Source organism: Larus michahellis, chromosome 8 (genome assembly GCF_964199755.1).
Source record: "Larus michahellis chromosome 8, bLarMic1.1, whole genome shotgun sequence".
Classification (NCBI taxonomy): domain Eukaryota; kingdom Metazoa; phylum Chordata; class Aves; order Charadriiformes; family Laridae; genus Larus; species Larus michahellis.
In genome coordinates, this window is record NC_133903.1 from 7699548 (window position 1) to 7716547 (window position 17000).

The window sequence follows — 17000 nt, forward strand, 5'->3', positions numbered from 1 at the left end:
GGGCCCAGCGCGGCCCCTCGCGGCCTCCACCGGCCCCTAACGGCCACCGGCTCCCCGCGGCCATGTCGAAGAAGGCGCCGAGGCCGCCGGGCTCGCCGGAGCCGGCGCCGCTGGAGCGGCGGAACCTGCTGGACGTGCTGCGGGAGCGGCAGCAGCGCGCCGGCCAGGTGGGACGGCGGCGGCGGCGGCGGGGCCGGGGGGTCCCCGCCCAGGGCCGGGCGGTGCGAGCGGGCGCGGCCTCGGGTCTCGTCTCCTCTCGTCTCCTCTCCGCAGGGCCGGTTCCCGCTCCACAGGTTGTTGGTGGTGGCCCGGCCGGGCGACGGGGCGGCGGCCGAGGAGGTGGAAGGTGGGTTCCCCGGCCGGGAGGGGACAGCAGCCCCCCGCAGCCCCGCTCCCCATCGCCCCCAGCATGGCGAGGGCCGCGCGGCCGCCAACGGCCCCGTACCTGCCGGGCGCTGGGGCTCGGGGAACCCGGCATTTCGTCCTCACCTGTCATAAAATTTCTTACATACGTTAAATATTGCATGGTTGTAGCAAAACCTACAAGAGCTTACAGCATGGCATGTGCTCGGAGTAACATCACGGGCAGTATGGAGCAGCGATACATACAAGCCCATAAAATAAGAAAATACTATTGTGTTAAACCATATGAAGAGAATCGTCACTTGGGAATCCTTCCTAAGCAAGTTAAACACAAGTATTAGAAACCCTGAGGGGGAGAGAAAGACTTCAAAACAGATATATTGTTTTTGCAACCAACTTTAAGTATGACTTTCTCAGGCAACTGATGTATACCAGATGCTTTGTCTGATGATACATTAAGACAGTTGGATTTTTAACCACCTTTATCAGCTTGTGCCAATGTCCAGCAGAGGCAAGGACTAAATGGCACTGCCGTACAAGGCTCCCGAGGTGCTCTACATTTGCATCTACAGACACAAACATGTAACTACATAGTTAGAGGAAATAAATGCTAATAAGAATCTGAGACTTCAGCTACTGAAATACTGCAGGGTTTAGTGCATTTTTAGGAGCTAGCATGAATTGCACTGGTGCACGTCAAAAGATTCCCATGGTAGCAGTGCTTTCATGTTTCTTCTGAATAATAAAAGTATAATCTGTGAATCTTCTGCCTGTGGCAGCAGAGAGAACACTGACCAGACCACACAACACGAACCTGCAGCAACTAGCCGCATAAGCTGTTTGACAAACTGCCAGTTTTTCTTTTGAAACAAGGTTATCACAGAGCATTGTTTGAGAAGGCGTTAGAATACCACTCAGGAGAACAAGTCTCAGGTCTGCTACTGCTCTGTTCCAGCTATATTTGTCATGTAGTAGAGGTAAGTTACATAAATTCCTAGTGGGACCAAGTAACCTTGATTCATCTTTGTACAAATTTGGCTTCTAAGATTCAGCTAACTACAAATACAGAACCGTCTCTTACTGCATACATAGGCTCAAAGACCTAAAAAACGCTGTGGTGGGTTCAGTAGCTGACCTCTGGGATTTGCTCCACCCAGTGCTTCAGATAACTGCCCCAGAGCATTATTCTGACAGAATTAGATGACATGTTCTGTCAGACGTAATAGGAACACCGTGTGTTGTCCTCAGTGCCTGAGACTCAAAGGGAAAGCCCACGTAGGGCAGCTGATGAATTATTTTTATATTCAAAAATTAATTTGTAATATGCAATTCTGTAACATCTCTACCCTTTCCTCTGCAGTCTTGCAGTAGCACAATCCATCTCATCATCCGAGATTTAGCTTCTCTCCAAAAGCAAGGTCCTAAGTAAGTGTTCCATATCACTTTGAGGAAACAAAATTTTAGCTGAAGTGGTAGAATGCTTCCTTAAGGTTAAACGGAACATTAGCTACGATGATATAAAGCTTTTATTCTCCCACTGAATACCTGTTGACCACAGAGGAGCTGAGGTTTTCCAGCTAACACAATACATTTTTTCTGGATGCTGGATGCAGTTCTTGCCCAGCCCTCTGCACTGGAGTCCATCTTCAAGATGCCGAGACTTCAACTGTCAGTTTCATAGGTTTCAGAAAATAGGAAAATTCCTTCCTTAGGAATCTGCTGCATGATTTCTGTACCCTGCTTTGTAAGCGTTCGTAGATGCATATACTGGAATTTCAAAAATTATCTTTAGACTATCAGCCTCTGCCTTCCAGCCTGCTGTTTGTCCTTCCAGCACTACCCAACCAGCCCCACAGAGTTCAGCTGATTTCTGTCTTTAACTTAACCTGGGTGTTTCTCTAGGGCTCCATATTAATTCACTGAAATCCAGGTTCACAAAAGCTGCATCATTTTCTTTGCTATGAACGGAATTCTTACCAAAGCAAGCTCTCAACACACTCCTGCATTTGCTTACTAAATCCCTACTGCTCTTTTGCTCGTTTCTTACCCTCACATCCAACCAGCCCACTCCAGACCCGCGCACAGATGTCAGAATACAATTAGGGAAGGTTTCCGCTGGCTGGGGTGTGAGGGGTGCACCATGCTGTGCACACAATGCTCTAGCACAGCTCTAGGAATGCAAACAACTCACTGCATAGTTTACAAAACTTGACCATCCGATAAAAACTCCTTGCTGTACTTTAGGACGGAATTCGCTCTCTTTCCACGCAGTGCTTTACTCCAGGAAATTAAAGTTTTAGTGGTGGCACATAACATCCCCACCAGACTGTTCCCAGACTGGTATGTGGCAATGGCGACGTCTCCCGTGACACGTCCACAAGGCTCGACGCAATCAGAGTCTACGGCAGAGGTGGTGGCAGAGTGCCTTACCCGCCTACTCAAACTGGCAGCCTGCATTCAGCGTTTGGAGGTAAACTTCAAATAACTGGGCTGTAAGGAATTTACCTAGTTTACCCCCATAAATCCCCCCAGACCCCACCAGCAAGCAGCCACATGGTCTTTCAAGCAGAGTTTACAAGCATACACACCTGCGAGGAGCCTAGAAGCAGAGCTAAAGCATTACAAAACCTCATTATTTTATTCCAAGTTTCTTTCTAGACCTCTGTAGGGTTGTTTTGTGCAGCCATTTGATTGAATTACTCAAGTGCACCAACATAGCTTAAAGGCAGCCGAAAGTCACTCATGAAGCCGATACCTGGCATCGCCTCCCACCCCTGCCCATTGCTGCACGCTCTTGGGAGCAGAAGATGCTGTTGTGCTTGGTAAACACAGGAGTAACTGCAGCTCTGCTGTTTTGGGCATATTTCCTCAACTTTAAATGTGTCCTAGCCCTGTGGTCTTATTCCTGCTGCACTGAAATGTGCTTTTTATTATCAAGGATGACAGCGAGGATACCAATGAGAACATACACACTTTTGAACCCGAGCTGCTAATCCCGGCAGAGATGATTAACTGTTTGTGCAATGGTGAAGAATGTGTAAGTCCAGAAGATTTCGTGAGACTTTATTTAAGTCCTTCACAGCCTACCCTAGATTCAGGTACACTGCATACAGTTTGAGAGATAAACATTAAATTTAGTAACAAAACTAGAATTTTTGGCTGGTAACACTGAATTTTGAGTTACAGGAGTTTGTTACAGCGTTACTGTAGAGACAGAGGAAAGCAGGACTGCACCCACTGACAGGGGTCACCTTCCCTGTTTAGAGATGTCCGAACAGGAAACAACTGGGCAGCCACTGGGATTTCAAACTGGGGCACCAATCAGACAGCAACTAAAATATATTTAACGTCATGCCAAGGGCAATGTGTCTTGTCAAGACCTTTATGAAATGCAGTTTTATTTTGCGGATAAGCCTGAGGTCTAGTTTAATAACTTCAATAAAAAGTACGATGGAGTATTAAGGAATTTATAGTTTAAGTAAATTGATTCAAATAGCTCTACGAATGTTACCTCAATTAACTAGTTTCCTCTCCTCCCCTCTCATTTGCAGAAACTGTATGGCCTGTTCCGTCTCATTTCTCTGTATAATACAAGCTGTATCCAGTGTTTCTCTTAGCAGCTGGAATCAGTTGTGTTTAACATGAATCTACATATTAAAGGATAACAGAAGCATACTGGGAATGAATATCCAGTGATCTCAAGCTACAAAGCCCAGGGAACGACTGTGTAACCTTCAGTGTCCATTGGAAGCAACGTTAACTCACGAACGTGAATAAAGATGCCTTAAGTTGACAAAAGACAATCTTTAATTTTATAAATGTTCACCCCACTGACGAATCCAAACAGCTGTTTCAAAGTTCTTTCAAAATTCAACCATTTTTCAATGAAAGCACAAAAAACACTTCCACAGTTTCATCTTGAAACAGTTCCAAGTTCCACATAAACAAAAGCAGGCTTGGTTAATACAAATAACTATGAAATAAGTATTAAGTACTGATCATTAAGTAGCAATGAAATGATTAAAGATACAGTAAGTTTCCTTCTACAGTATGACAGTCCTTCAAGGCACTAGAATACATCCACAGTTTTGACAAGGCGACTGATAACCAGCAGTCACCACCAGCACTCGGGCATTTTTTTGGTTCATGTTTTAAAAAGAATCTGCAGCAAATCAGTGAGGGAATGTCTCTTGCAAGGCATCTCCTTGTAATGTCTAAGAACTAGAAATAAAAGTCTAACCGTGACATTAAAAAGATTATTTCCGTAATACATGCACTTTAAATAACTAACGTTTGCTTCTTATTCTTTTGGAATTTCTGCTAATACCATCTGTATTAGCAGCAATTATGCTTCCTATGCAAGTTTCTGCAGTAATTAATTCCTTCCATCCACGATTTTGAAAACCATTGTTGAGACACAGATCATTAAACTTCTTCTGAATGGCTAAATCACTTTCTCCGTGATGCACAAGTCAAACTCCACACAGTTTTGCCATATCGTCAAAAGAAGCTTTTCACCGTTAGGTCTGTTAGTTTTCCCACCGGGAGAGGAACCTTTAAAAAAGCTGGAGAGTTTCCATTAGAGAGCAGTGCTTTCCGTGTCATTGTCAATATCGAGCATGAGATGGTTGTGCAGTTCTTTGCTCGCCGGCTCTGTAAGGAGCTCTGAAGAAGGGTTTTGAAGTGGTTCTTGAATACTGGAATTAGAGTCTGCACAAAAAATGGAATAGCAAGTTTAGCAGTCTGGACAGTGACATCTCATTCATTAGGGTATTTCTGGTGCATTTCCTTAGAAAGAAAAGGGAAAGGAAAGATCAACAAAGGCTTTTCAAAGAGAGGGCTGGCACACGTGTGCACGTGTACGCATGGACACAAAAGGGCTAAGCCAAACTAAAAAGCTTATGTTTGAGTTCCTTCTCCTATTTACCTTTCCAAAATCATGTACACAATAAAGAAAAACATTTCTTTCTGGAGAACAGAAGACAGCAAGTATGATTTAGTATCCGATTCCTCAATGCCCCTTATGAGTGCTACTTTATTCCAGACATTCACATCCAAACAGAATGGTCACTCAGCAAAAAAATCTGGCACCGAAACCATCAGCCAGGTAACCACCACCTACAAATTTTAGAAGCAGTAGGAACATGTTTGGTGTCAAAAGGAGGCACTGTGACAAGAAGAGGAAGAAATCATTTAAGACAAATGCAGGCTAAACCCCTTTCATGTGTATAACAGGGAAGATCATGTTCTTTGCCCTTTTCTGAGAGCAGGAGAATTTTGTTCAAGCCAAGGTCCAAGAAGGACCTCAAAAGGTTGCATTTCTGGTGACTGACTGCACTGGTAGTTAGAAGACCAGAAAAAAAAAATCCATAACAGTGCAAAAAATGTAACTGAAAATATTAAGTCAATATTTTGGAAAGCTAATTTATAGTATGCCACAACATCACTTACTGCAATCCACCAGCTGTTCCCCATAGAGACTCATTTACATCACTTGAATCAATAAAGAATCTAAATAAATACCTTGCTTTTAAACATAGGTGGCATAGACAGGCATTCTATAAAAACTTTGACTCATATCTTGAGCTTAAAGTCTTAAATTTAGCCCACAAATTACTTAATAAATGTTCAAGTTGAAAGTTTCTGAGGTAAATGACATGGAAGAGGCGAAAGCAGAGACAGAGCTGAAGTCAGAGTGCAGCCTCCCCTGCACCCCTCTTACTGCTCCAACTTTCCCAAAGGCTTGATTCCAGGATTTATGTTTTCTTGTGAGGCGTGAACTATAAATTTTCTCCCAAGTCTTGTATCAGAGTCTTGGGGAGCACCGTATTCTGCCAAGATAGCATTTCAGTGGTAAGCGATACCATCTAGAAGGCTCAGATGAAGCCATCAGTACTGTTACGACTCGTTAAAGCACCACCATCTTGGGGGAATCCTTTAAATAGATTTCCCTCCCCAGCCCCCACTTGTCATTTTGAAGTCAGTGCTCTGGGAGAGCGCCTTGTGGCGCCTGCAAGACGGTCACTGTACAATAGACCTTTGATAGCAATGAAGAAATAATTACTTGGGGCTACTTTAAAACCAAACCTTTTCACTTAGCTTCTCATTCATGTGTTTTAAATCAGTCCCCGATTCATGAAACCAAGTTTCACACAGCAGCAGCTCTCCTTTATCCCCACTCTACTGTATAACCGCTGTTTCTACAACAGATGAAAGTTTAAGTACTTTTAAAGTCAGTTGATTTAAATTTTACATTATTTTTTTTTAGTCGTTTTTGCTATTGTTAACAGAAGCAGTATTACATAGAAGAATAAACTGCAGTTGTGTGAGTTCCCAAATTCTTCTTGCGTTTTTCTCTTACTCTACGCGTTCCAGGCTGAGCGTGCCGCCAGAAGAGAGGGGCACAGAACCAAGCGGCAGAGGCACCGCGCTCTCCCCCGTATCTAACAGTGTCTAATGCTACCTTGGAACTGTCATTTCGAGCAGGGTTCAAAAGGTGCGCTTCAACTTTAGATGCCAGCACGGAAATTCTCCCTACCACGCCTGCATAGGGAAGGATGAATGGGAAAAGGAGGTAACAAAGCGTGAGGGGACACAGGAAAGGAGCGTTTGTGACAAACGATGGCACAGCTACTTCAAATACAAAACGAAACTCTGTATAAAACCCATGGGTTTCTAGATAGGATTTTCTGTACGTGGAAAAAGTACAATGTGAAACCGGCCAGTCAAAACATCAACAACTTTACACATTCTAGTCTCCAATACTTTTAGTACGTTAATTAAGAGCGAGCATCAAACAGCCATTCTTTTTGCATGCCACGCTAACGATAATGCAAGCAAGCAGTGTTATTTGTGACAGGTTAGTAGTGGGCATTAGCACACACATGATTATGAATTAGCAACATTTTTGGCCAATCATATGCCTTTTCCTTACCATTGAACTTTCCAATACAGTTCCTACTGAATGCAGGTCAAACATCTAGATTATTTAATAAAATTTTTGATTAGAATATTCTTTTCTAGGGCTTATTACTTTAATACCATGAATAGAATGTGAGGCATTACTAAAGTCCAGTACACGGACAAAGAAATTTAACAGTATCCTGAAAACAATTCATAATTCCCGTTCTGATATTATGAAGTTTGCTGGTAACTTCATTTTGGCTTCCATTATTCCCATCTGTCTTCCCTTGCTTCACTATTTAAGGTTAAAATTAAAACCAGCTATTTCACATTGTGAATTAGATAAGTCAGTCTACAATAAGTGCTTATTTGTGCACGTGTAAATGTTAGAGCAGGTCCTCTTATGTCATATGCAGTGGTGTTAATTCAGAACAAGTATTAATCCTTTAAAAAAAGACCGATGTGGAGAAGGTGGATGATCCTGTAGTGAGTGTACTGCTGTAGGTCAGCCCGAGCAGCGCTTCAGCTGTTCCCCAGGTGGTGGGTTTTTTGCAAGACATACTAGATTTTCGAGGTTCCTTTATCAGTTTTGCTACAGAATCCTTCAGCAGCAGCTTTCTTTTCACTGACTTTCCTGCGGGGCACCTTTCACTCTATTGTTTACCAGGCACAACTTACACAGCCAATTTCCTACTGTTTGCACCTGAAAGGAATATTATGTCTCTCCAGTTTTAACAGTGTTTCATTTCAACGTTGTTGATTTAAATATTTTTATTTTTTTTTTAGATTCACCCAGACTATAGGACAGCTGTGTACCTTATGCCTGTGAATTAGCTGAAATGGAGTCAGCACTAAGTTGTAATTCACAGCGATATCCAGCCTCAGTTGTACCTATCGCTCCCCTATGGCAGATGCTTCATTTGTGTAACCTCAACTCCCCGCTAACGAAGCAGCCCCATGCACACCAGCTGGGTATTATTTAGAAGACAAGTATTCCTTCAGCTATACTGGGGTAAAACAAATCCTGCTTGTCTGCTGTCATTAGAGCAATCTCCTCAGAACCGGACAAATTCCAAAATGAAAACAATCATGGTCAACTTAGAAATTAAAGTTAAGTCTTTCTGTGAAGTTTGACTCATCAGCACTGATCCCATTCTTAACTTCTTTGTAAGTGCTGTAAAGATCCAGACCCCAGACTCATTTCTGAATTGTTTTGAAATAAATTGCCCTTGTATTTTAAAGATACTGACAAAAAGAACAGAAGTACAATCAAGAGAAGTCTGTTATTTTAAAAAGCAAAGCTACTTTAATTGCTTGAGCAGCTCATTTACTGCTGGTTTCTCCTTTAAAAAAAAACCCAACTACTTCCAACTTGATTTCTCAATCCAATACTAATTTCAGTATCTTTCCTGTAAGCAGTCAAATAAATCTTGAGATAATTCAGGAATGCAGCCTCAACTTTTTCAGCCTGTCATGCAGTCGTTACCTTAAAAAGGTAGCATCTCTAACCCATGGCTCGAATAGTAAGATTATTAATGTGTCGTTTGGCAGCTGTGACTGAACAGACTAGTACTATTAGCGAGGCTGGAGCTGACAGAATGCAAATGCAAACGTGCCAGAATGCTGCTGGGTGCTTTTCTGCAGAGGGGTTTAGTCACACGAACATGAATTTTACCAAATAAAATTCCAAGTAGTTAAAAATAACCGAAAATCTAAAGTGAAAGCTACATTAAAATGCAACCATAAAACACTATATCGTAGGAAAAACCCATGAGCTTCAATATTTGCCTGCAGTGATGAGAAGAAACCTGTTTTAAATGGGCCATTGCTTCACACTTGGGACTTGGGGACTAGTAGTTCTGGTGACCTTGTGTGAAGTGTTACTCACTTCATTACAGTTATTTTTACAATTTGTTTTAACAAATAACTTATCATTCGCAGGACTATAAAAATTAAGCAGCATAGGTCTTACAATCTCTTACAAACATAATGATATGTAGTAATGAGGTAACACAGAGTTGACAGAGAGCACATATTCCAAAGCGCATATACAAAATAAAGCTACAAATAAAACATTGCTGTGCAGGAGCATTTTAGCTTGTATTGCATGTTTCTGGTAAGTACAAACCTTATTCGCAGTAACCATCCCCACCTGTGAAGGCACCATGGGGTAAAGCTGTTAGGCAACAGAATTTATACTTTGCATTCCAATACATTAGTCTTATTCTAGAGAAGCTGCAGTGTCATTGGAAAGTTTTAACCATTATTAAATATAAGTAGATTTAAAAGCATTAGTCTCCTACATTCATTATCTCTTCCTTCAGAATTTGCTAAAACAAGCAGAGACTCAGCAGGAGAATACTTCAAGATCCACTAGTTTTGACTGTCCTCAGCAGTTACTTTCTCCCCCCCTCCAAGACTTAAATTAACATTATCCCTATCAAACTCATAACTATAAGCTTCATTAAGTTCCTGTGAGAAGACGGAAAAGTTTCTCTTTACTTCATGAATGTCTCAAAACAGAAAAAAGGCAGCTCCAGTTAAAATACGAAGATCTATCTAGAAAATAACCTAAGATACACAGTTTAGTGTTTGTGATTCTTCAGCTTCTGCATGTCCAACTTAAAAGCACCTCAGAAGACTACATTCTCTTAAGGTTAAACATTTACTGTGCGAGTGTCTCGTCTATTACAACATGTATCGGTGACCACTTTTTCCACTTTCTTATCTTCTGTAAGTGCTGGAATATACTATCCTTGGCTACGCCTTCTCCCTCCTCCAAATATTTGCTTTTTGGCAACAGATGTATAAGCATAACTGAGACTGCCATGATGCTGAGCCTGGAGAAAGCCCTAGAGAGATGGTTGCTATAATAGTGTTTTGCTTCCAAACAAGGAAAAACAAATAAAGCAAGCTAATCTACACTTCCCCCCAGCCCCTTCTACCTCAGGAACAAAAACCTTCACTAAGGAAGCACCCCAAATTCTCATGCACAGACCAGGTGGGTGAGCATTTTAACTGGGAATGAGCAATTTAGTATTTTAAGGGAATGAGCAATTTAGTATTTTAACTGTTATTTATGCTTTTCAGTTTTTCACCCCAAAATTAATTTAAAGCTACAGGCATTATTTTCTTCATTTCCACACTCTGAGCAGACAACGAATATGAAAGAATCCACTCACCTGTTACTATTTTGGAGGCTGTTTGCGCGGGATTTGCAATAATACCATCTCCAGCCAGCTGAGAGGGAGGATGAGGTGGAGGGGGAACACTAGGTCTGTTTCTGGGTTTTGGTACGGGCCGTGGCCTCGGCAGTGTACCACTCTGCGGTGGAGAGGGAGACTGAGAGGTCTCTTGAGCAGCTGGCTGTGGCTGTGACGATGGGGAACTAGCATTATGTTTTCCTAGAGGGGGAGTATCAGGAGGTGTTGGAGTCTGCGGAGGAGTGTAACAGGGCTGCTCTGGTCCATGCTCACTGCTGGGTGCAGCAGGAGGAGACGTCTGACTGTTTGATTTGGGCTGCGCTGGAGGAGTAGCAGCCTGTGTTGGGGGCTGTGGTGGTGGATGGCTGGGAGCTTGTATTGGGGAAAGGCTGCTGGAATATCTCCGAGGTGCAGAAACCTGGGAAGTGGAGGTCTGGGCTGCTCCTTGGTTTGCATGTTGAGCAGGAGGTGAAGAACTTCTAGAAGGTGGTTTTGGAGAGACAGAAGGTGGCTGAGCAGCTGGGGCAGAGCTTTGGCTTCCTGGCTGCCCTGGCGGTGGGTTGGCTGGTTTGGGGGGGGCTGGCGCGGGCTTTTTAACAGCTGTTAAGAGACAAGATTTCATGGTTGGGTATTGTGAAACCAAAATCCCAAAAGAAATAAATTAGTAGCATGAAAGAATACTCAAGAAAATGATCAGAAGAAAATGTTGTATTATCAAATAAAAGCAATATCAACAGGAAGCTACAGAAGTCCACACACAGGTTGACTACTCAATAGCCTTTGAGTGATTTTGTTAAAAAGGACTGGTAACACTACTACCAGCATTCATGAAAGATTACAAAAGTCAAAGATGCATTTATAGCTAGGCCTTAGTGAAACTAAAGTGAAAAAAAAAAGTGAATTAAAGCAAGTGAATTAAACCACTGTCTGTAATAAAGGGAGAGATACTGATAAAATTATTTTAGTAAGTAGTACATAAAGATTTGGAACTTAGTGTCTTGAAAACCAAATGAAAAACACACCTCTCCTCATTGAGTGGGGACTGGGACCTGCTGCGTTCTGTGGCTGATTAACAGAAAGCTGATTAGTGCTACTTGTTGACTGGTTCTGGACAGTGCCTGCGTGCCCGCCGTTTCTCACGGGTGGAGGAGTAGCTGAAGACGTGTTGTCCTTAGATTTTGAGGTGCTGAAAATTAAAAATCCTAAATTAGAAGATGACTGTAAAACACCTTGCCCAGGTTTGCTGCACCCATTCAGGTTTACGTTACGAACTGTGCTATAGTTCCGACCCTCAAACGCTTCAGAAAAATTTCTGCCCTGGCTGGTATTTACTGAGACTGAACAGTGCTATAACTCTTCAAAGAAGTGGCATTTGGCTTTAGGCAAGCCTGTACAGAAGATTAATTACCAAAATTAAATCAGGAATCCGAGTAGTTCTGCAGTGTCACAGTACCTGTTTGAATGCAATGCTGATACTTAGGAGTAGTCTCCATGCTAACGCACCCTCAGTGCATCTGCAGATCCTCTAAAATCAGACTCCCAGCATGAAAGCTCATATAGAATTAGTTCTCCAGTTTCCTCAGATATACCTGTCAGCCCTGTAACTGTTAGGCTTTTCAAAATATTCTGTCACAGCATCATATCTGATTTGCTGGCAGTTATCTGGTAGACCTAGCTACTAAGGACCAAGCGATGGTGGCAATCTGTGAAGTTCTGACAGAAGAGCAGCCAAAAGACACAAACCAACTCACTACGTATAGTATACAGGCGAGGCAGAAGTAGTCCTCGCCGCTGAAGTCCCTGGAGCCTTTGGAAGCCCTTGGGAGGGCCCAGGCACTGCAGGAGCTGGGTGTGGAGAGAGCAGAGGTTCTTCTCCCATCATTGGCTGGCTGAAGTCTTCTCTCCACCCTACCTGGTATTAAGCTTTTACCTTGCTGGGAGACCAGAACTTGTCTCGAGGGAGCAACCCCTGCAAAACCTTTGAAATTCAGATGAGAACAACTCAGCTCTTCCTGACCTCTGGCTATGAAATTAATAGAAGTGGGGGGAAACACAGCACCGGAGTACGAACCAGCTGAGGTGGTACTGGGTAGCGTCCCCTCCTCTTGCTACACACAGGCAGTCTTCGCTCATTTCTCTATCTTTATAAGCTCTTGCAGCATCTTACTCATGGCAAAAGGACTAACACCTTTCACGCACTTTTACTGGCACATTGCAATCCTAATTTCTCCAGATGCTGTTAATAAGTTGCAAGTACTTGAATGCAGAGTTTGTGCAGATTTTAAATGCAGCTTTTGGACACTACACACTCAAGGTTTTGTTTCAGCTGCCTATGCCACAAAAGACATCTGTGGAGGAAACTAAGCCTACGGGGGATTTCCCAGTGAGAAGCTGTTTTTGTAAAAATGTTACCTGAGAACAAAAGCTATATGCAAAAGAGTGAATGCAGCATCGAACTCCACAGTGGTGTTTTACCATAAGATGCTGTGCAAGAGGCTGATGTCTGGAGAGCACTACAGCCCTTTACAGGTGGTTTGTTCTATCTCTCAGACCACAAAATATTGAAAGCAAAGTGCTGCTTTCACCATACATGAAAAGAAAAGTCACGGCTACTGCCACAGTCTTGGAGTCTATGTATACTAATACTGGGGACATGATTACACAAAGTTTCAATAGTAATTAAGTAGCAAAAAAGCCTGTATGTATGTTTGCCCTAAAGAAACTAATATTGCAGTACGATAAATCAACTTCCAGTTTTCTAGCAAGCAAGTCTGGTCATCACTAACACTTGCTACAGACAAAAAAAAAAAAGAGACACATATCCAGATAACGCGTACAAGAAACAACAAACAAGACCAACAGGTTTCTAGTACTGACAATGGTAGGTTTTGTTCTTTCAGCAGCAAACTGACAGTCATATTGTGTGGACACCTCTAGAGTATAACTTGGAAAGGTCAACATGGGTGGTAAAAGTACAGTCTTTTTTAGTATTTTTTATCATCATTTCCCCCTCCAAGTAATTCTCTTATTTTAAAAGATTGATTCTGGAACATACAGAACAGTGTGTGTTATTTGAGAAAATCGATTCTGGAACAATACGCATGACAGAGCTCTGGCGTAGTGCTTCTGCCTGTGTCTGAAAAGATTGTTTTGTGGTTGGTTTTTTTGGTGGGCGTTTTTTTTTGGTTTTGTTTTGGGTTTTTTTTGGTTTTTTTTTTTTTGTTTTGTTTTTTGGTTTTGTTTTTGTTTTTTTTCCCCACACACACACCAACATGCATTCCTCTTAGAAGAGGTGCCTTGTGAAGCAGATACAGCTGACACCATCAGTTTGCTGCTGAAGCAGCCTGCTAAGCCACTGCCAGCAGAAGCCAAGCCTCTTACCTGACATCCTCATTTGCTTGACTTTGCAACTGTTCTGCTGTGCCAGCAGAGAGAGCAAAACCAGCACCCACTGGGCTTGTTTCAGCCACAGAAGCTTGTGAGTGCTGCTCCGCTCCAGCCTGAGCCAGCACGCCAGCCTCCGTGGGTGGAAGTGGTGGCTGGAAAGCTGGGGATGTGTGCTTTCTATTTATAGTGCCACATCTCCGAGGATTCGCTTGGAAGTCCATAACCTTGACACCAAAGCTACAGAAAGAAGAGAGAGTAAACACACCACACCAGCCAACACCAGGTCACTAAAGCAACAGGACAACTGGATGTTATAACCCACAAAGACAAACGCAACCCCTGTTGCTCAGCATGCAAAGCAGCAACAAGGAAAGCTTCAACTTTCTGCATATAACGCCACTGATGTTAAGACATGCAACACTATTTGGCTTATCCACACAGAGAGGTAAGCTAAACGTAAGTGGAACAAACTACTCCATTACGTTTGAAGACAGACATTGATGACAATGAGGTCAAACCACTGAGTAATTTTACATGTAAATACATACATTTCCTTAGATACCAGAGTATCTCCTCACTGAATATATTTTGCCACATGAATTTTGTTTCTGTTACACACTAAGTTGCAGTACAGATTTCAAGACAGACAAAAAAAGGCCACTGGATACACAGTAGGATTTGTGTTTAAAGGAGAACTATGGATAAACGGACTAAAGTTCTAAGAGATTTTAGAATGCATACAGCACATTAATTCTAGAATTTAAAATTATTCTTGTTGTGTTAAAGACAGTGAATCTTGAACTGATTTTCTTCTTTTGCCATTGCTGACAAATTTGCATGTGGCTAGCCAAGGTTAACATTCAGGTAACAACTTAACATTTGCATAAACAGCTAAAAACAAAACAGCACACCACTTGAATATTCATGATATGAGTGATAATAAATGAGCGTTACGCTACATGTTATATGGGAAAACAGCACGTTTTATTTTTGGGTTTTTTAGCATTCTACTGTTTGCTGTGGTATACTGTACCATCATCAACTCAGAAGTCTTATCATGAAGGCACCAGGTAACACCACCTCAGCTTATGGGCTTTGAAAAAGAAGCCATGGAATATCAGAAGTTAGATACTGAGAGAGGCTACTACACACACTTCTGTTTCAGTGGATTTTAGACCCCCCCCAGTCTGTAACAGGAAAACGTGAAATGGAAGCAGTAATCATCTGCTTGTGTTTTTTTATCATGCACAGAGTATAACTGGAAGCAAATACCAGTACGTTACCTTTCAATTTTCCTCAGGCTGCAACAATATGGGGGGGAAATAAATCACTATTGTTACCTCTAATATTTCCATGAAATTCTCCTCCTGAGACCAATACAAGTGTGTCCAATTACAGACTCCTCAGTAGTCCAGTTCTCAGGAGTGGGCTAATAACTGAAACCTAACCCAAGAATGAAACATACCTTTCCTTCTTCAATAAATCCCCATCCATTACAGTCATACTAAGAGGTCTCTTCCGTTCCAGTGTCCCAGATTCATATTCATTGCCAGTGTGTGACAAGTGATTTGAATTAACAGCAGGAACTGCAACAAATGCCCCAGACACATTGAAATCTTGATCTGAAAGACAGACAGAATACATCCTAAGACATACACAAAGTGGTGCCTCGCTGCAAAAAGCTATTGGAGGTTTTACCTGTGTAGGGTTATCACAAATACAAAATTCTTTTAACTATGGCAAGAATTTACCTCCAGGGAAGAACCAGTCTGCATGCTGAATAATTGGCTCAATAACTGCTACCACATGGACTGAAGTTGCTGCTGCCATTTCAGCAAGGGATCTGCAGAAGAAATTTGGAGAACATTTTATCCAGAGTTCTATCAGCATAAGAAAATATTAAAAAAGATTCCTATTACCTAAATGGTAAATTACACTAAGCATGATGTATCGAGACTCTTAAGTACCACATGAAGAGCAACTTCACACTTTGATGAAGTCTAGACTATTCAGTAACATTTATCACATTTTAAAACATTCCTAAAAAGATGCATGCCTAAAAGGATCTGGAGGCACAGGTTGAGAGAACATTTGAAGTACTTTTCAGGCAAATACTTTGCTGCTGTGAGCAGTCTACATGATTTACAGCAACCCGATGAGAAATTCGACAGTTCCATGGAAGTTCTGTTTTGTATCTTACCCTTCATTCTTTGCCCATAACAGGTTGGGGCCCAAGACTATTGCGACATTGCTGGGTGTCATTTTGTTAACGTCGCTGTTCTGTGCGAGCTTTGCTAAAAATTTGATTAAATACCTACAAAAAGAAAAGAAATAATTAAATAGCAGGAACTAAGAGCATTTCCTGTCGAAAGCAACTAAGTAAAATTTCAAGAACTTGTAAAGACATGTCCCAACAAAACAGAAATAAGCCCAACAGCCTTCTTGCTTGGTGTCTGGCAACTAGGTTTCTGCTCATGAATCACAGAAGTTGAATTGAGTAGAAGGGAAAGTATCTCCCACCTTAGCAAAACGGAACTACAGAAATACCACATTTTCAGAAAAAAGTGTTCAGATTGAGTATGCCTACTCAATAGCTATTTTCATATCCTGTAATGGAACTTCCACTCTTGCAGGAGTTACTAGAGATGGTTTTGTTCTGATTCATTCTCAAAAGGCAAAACCAAAAGGAAAAATAACACGTGTAAGACAGATCCAGGTGATTTCTAAGACTGGAAAATACAGTGAAGAGCACAGCTGGTGAAAAGTCAGGTACTACTGCCGCCAGCATGACCCTTAAGTAGAAGGGTTCTGTGCATCACTATTTCGTTACAGTCAATAGCGAGCTAACTTGACTGAAAAAGTCTACCACCACAAGTGCACACCAACTACTTGATAAAACAGGATGTCCTTTTATAAAGCTGAGTGTGGCCAAGAAAAAAACCTGGATTAGAGTTTTGGTTAATCGGCTTTGAAACATGGTACTCTAGCATCAAAGCAGCTGTGCTGAAAGTCAACAGATGTTCATACATACCTGAAATTAGCATGATAATGCTTAGGTAATCTGTTACAAATTCTCCATAACTCTTGTAGCTTCTTATCCTGGTCCTGAATACTGAAAGGAAAAAAAATTTCCATTGCATCTAT

At 42.0% G+C, this 17000-nt stretch overlaps 2 protein-coding genes across 10 annotated transcripts in view; one reads left to right on the plus strand and one right to left on the minus strand.

The window, feature by feature from the left end:
• The first annotated feature begins 62 nt into the window (after positions 1–62).
• TEX47 (testis expressed 47) lies at positions 63–3699 on the plus strand. Its single transcript, XM_074599335.1, has 7 exons — positions 63–167; positions 274–346; positions 1237–1340; positions 1724–1788; positions 2635–2833; positions 3302–3400; positions 3628–3699. Exons 1-7 carry the CDS (start codon positions 63–65, stop codon positions 3697–3699), a joined length of 717 nt encoding a protein of 238 aa, XP_074455436.1.
• Positions 3700–4152: 453 nt separating this feature from the next.
• ARHGAP17 (Rho GTPase activating protein 17) overlaps positions 4153–17000 on the minus strand; it is a 47997-nt gene continuing 35149 nt past the window's right edge. Inside the window, exons 13-22 of one of the 9 annotated variants that reach the window (XM_074598554.1) lie at positions 16888–16968; positions 16057–16170; positions 15608–15699; positions 15322–15478; positions 13851–14093; positions 11492–11655; positions 10449–11069; positions 9395–9418; positions 7298–7342; positions 4153–5073 (exon numbers count right to left, since the gene is read on the minus strand). In XM_074598554.1, the coding sequence (XP_074454655.1) occupies positions 9396–9418; positions 10449–11069; positions 11492–11655; positions 13851–14093; positions 15322–15478; positions 15608–15699; positions 16057–16170; positions 16888–16968 (1495 nt within the window). In that variant the 3' untranslated portion in view covers positions 4153–5073; positions 7298–7342; position 9395. Of the gene's footprint in view, positions 5152–7297; positions 7343–9394; positions 9419–10448; positions 11070–11491; positions 11656–13850; positions 14094–15321; positions 15479–15607; positions 15700–16056; positions 16171–16887; positions 16969–17000 lie in introns of all 9 variants that reach the window. The other 8 variants (XM_074598555.1, XM_074598552.1, XM_074598553.1 and 5 more) reach the window with 8 other exon arrangements.